Below are 2,712 nucleotides of genomic sequence, written 5' to 3'. Positions count from 1 at the left end.
GCTGAGGGGAGTGGGGCCGGCGTTGGGCGATTTGTGGGGGACCGCGACGGGAGTTTCTGCGGGCACTCGCGCCGCGTGTCGCCGCCGGTGCGGGGTTAAAAAAAAGCGGGGAAGGCGGTGCGTGACTTGTGTTTGTGAGTTTTTTATTTTCGCTTCTGCGGGCCCTGCGTGTGCGTGTTTATATGCATGTTTCTTTCCCTCTTCTTTTTTCCCTCTCTCCCTCGCTATACTCTGCGGTGTGAGGAGTGTGGCGATGGCTGGCCGTGCGCTGTTGGTGTGCGCCCTCTGCGTGCTGTGCTGCGCCGCCGGCGGGGGCCGGGCGTGGACTATGGACTACTGCAATGATGATAACTGGACATATTTGAAGGCGGTGAACTCCAGCAAAACTTACAAGGAGCTCCTGCAAGAGTTCTGCGGTACAAAGGCGGATTTCATGCAGAAGGTGATGGCCAAGGCGGAGGAAAAGGACGGGGCTGTGGGTTCGGGGCGGGGCGCTGGGGGAGGTGGCGGGGCTGGAGGGAGCCACAGTGGCGGTGCGCTGCCGTCGGGCCCTGGCAGCGACGGACACACCGCCGGCCAGAAAGAAAAGGGCCAGCAGGCAGCAGCAGGGGACGACAGCGAGCATGCGGCAGAAGACTCAGCTTTGGGGGCGCAGGGAGTCCCAAAGGTGGCAGAAACATCAGAGCCGGGGGGAGTCTTAAAGCCGTCACCTTCAGCGAAGCGAGAAGCGCCAGGGACGCCCCCACAGAAAGACGACTTAACGCCAGTTGACGCCAGTGAAGGAAGCAGGGCAGGGGAAGACGGGCAGCTGAATAACGTGGCAGGCACTCCTGATCCCAGCCAGCAGCAGCGTGAGGGAGAGACGCAGAGTGACCCGGGAGTAACACAAGCAACACCAGAAGCAGCGGCTTCACCGACAGCCTCGAAAAATGGACTTTTGCAAGGCACCAAAAGCGCCACGGATTCCGATGCTGCAGGGAACCCAGACGGCCAACAGGAGGTTGCTGCCGCAAGTGCAGCGGCGGGCACAGCAAATGAGCCGGCAGCAACAGCGGAGTCCACCGCCACTGATGCAAGGAGCACGGCGACTACGACTGACGGTGACAGCGGCAGCGGCCCCGCAGCGCAGCCGCAGCCGGGGAGTTCCGTGGCGGCAACCGAGGCTGGCCAGCAAGAACAAAAGGAGCAGCCCGCAGTGCCCACCTCCAAGCCGGAAAACGAAATGAGTGGCGGCGGCGAAGGACAAGCTGTTCAGCCGGCGGAGGGGGCGGCTGCTCAAGCGCCGACCCCCAACGCGTCTAACACTGCGAATGCAACTGGCGGCGACGGCAGTAGCGCCGCGGCCGCACACTCCGCCTCCCCCCTTGCGCTGCTGCTTCTGCTTGCGTGTGCGGCTGCCGCTGCGATGCTGGCCGCGTGAGGGACTGAGTGAGAGAGGGAGGGCCGTACACGCACACAGCTCGCCCTTTCTTTGTTTCTTTCACGCCCTTTGTGTGTGTGTGTGTGTCCCACTGCACGGACTCTCTCGCCCCTCGCCTCACCCCACGAGGCAGACAACACATAATGTGCTCGTATATCTACACAACTCCACTCATGCAGGTTCGTGGTTTATTTTTTGTTTTTGCCCCCGAAGAGCCGCTGCCGCCCTGCTTGGCTGCATGGGTACAGCACCGTAACTGTTTTTATCATTTTTATTGTTTGTTTGTTTCCATTACTTTCAGTGGGCGACCTCTCTTGCTCCCCATTTCTTCTTTCCTGGACTGGGCTGTGCGGGAACAGAGAAAGTGTGTGTGCGTGTGTGCTGTTCGTCCCATTTGTTGCTGCGCGTCCCCACTGCTCGGTGGACGCGCCCCGCAGGCTTCGGCTTCGCTTGACGGGGTTTGCTTTGTGTGTGCTTTGGTTGAATGTGCCCATGCCACTGGCTGCTGTTGCGTGTGCGTGTGTCCCGCACCGTGCGGGCGGCCTTCTATTTACCCCTCTCTCGTTGTGTGGCTGCGTGTGTGTCTGTGCCTATTTTGTGTCTCTTCCTCCCTCGCATTCTTCTTTTGGTTGGTGGTTGTTATTTTGCAGCTGCAACGGAAGCCAACAGCAGCAACTAAGAAGGAAAAGAAAATCAAGGGAAGAGCATCTGGGAGGCGCGCGGAAGAAGTTGTCGCTGCTGCGGGGCGCCCCACGTCTGTCCTGTGGGCGGGGCGGCCTCCGGCGAGGGCGCGGTGCGGTGGCGGCCGTCAGCGCGCGCGGTGGGCCCTCGGCAGTTCGGTGGAGGACACGCTGCTGGCGGGAGGTGTTCACGTGGAAGAGGCGATGCTGAACGACTTTATTCGGAGTTACTTTGGCCCCGGCAAAGGCGTGGAGGAGGAGCGCAACGTGCCGATGCGGGAGTTTGTTCGCGACGCGGCGAGTACGTCGCGGACCCGGCGCTGCTCGAGGGCATCCTCAAGCTGCCGGCGTACCGGCTTTGTGTGGAGGCGCGTGGGCGCGGGGTGGGCGCTCGCTGGCGCTGAGGGACCGTCGCACGGCGGGACGGCGTCTCTGGTGCCGCGCGGCTGAGGCCCCGGCCGGCCCTTGCAGCTCCGGGGGAAGCAGCGGAGGCGAAGTTGGGGGAGAGAGAAAAAAAGACGGTAAAGGCAGGGAAAACAGGGGGCAAAACTGGCAGTTGCCGGAGGGATTCTGCGGGGCAACCTGCGGTGCGGAGGGGGGGNGCCGCGTGTT

At 62.3% G+C, this 2,712-nt stretch overlaps 2 protein-coding genes across 2 annotated transcripts, besides 1 other annotated feature; both read left to right on the top strand.

Annotated features, from left to right (window-relative positions):
* Positions 1-4: part of a microsatellite that runs on past the window's edge.
* Positions 5-253: 249 nt separating this feature from the next.
* On the top strand, positions 254-1,420 carry Tco025E_09843 (uncharacterized protein; the record flags this gene model as incomplete). Its single annotated transcript, XM_029376648.1, has 1 exon — positions 254-1,420. One exon carries the CDS (start codon positions 254-256, stop codon positions 1,418-1,420), a length of 1,167 nt encoding a protein of 388 aa, XP_029223220.1.
* Positions 1,421-1,563: 143 nt separating this feature from the next.
* Tco025E_09842 (retrotransposon hot spot (RHS) protein) lies at positions 1,564-2,550 on the top strand (the record flags this gene model as incomplete). The annotated part of the gene is made up of 1 exon (XM_029376647.1): positions 1,564-2,550. The coding sequence occupies one exon, from the start codon at positions 1,564-1,566 to the stop codon at positions 2,548-2,550; it is 987 nt and encodes a 328-aa protein (XP_029223219.1).
* Between the last annotated feature and the right edge of the window lie 162 nt (positions 2,551-2,712).

Source organism: Trypanosoma conorhini, assembly GCF_003719485.1.
Source record: "Trypanosoma conorhini strain 025E chromosome Unknown Tco_14.4_contig_01318, whole genome shotgun sequence".
In the NCBI taxonomy this organism is placed as follows: Eukaryota; Euglenozoa; class Kinetoplastea; order Trypanosomatida; family Trypanosomatidae; genus Trypanosoma; species Trypanosoma conorhini.
This window is presented reverse-complemented; position numbering and strand designations above follow the sequence as displayed.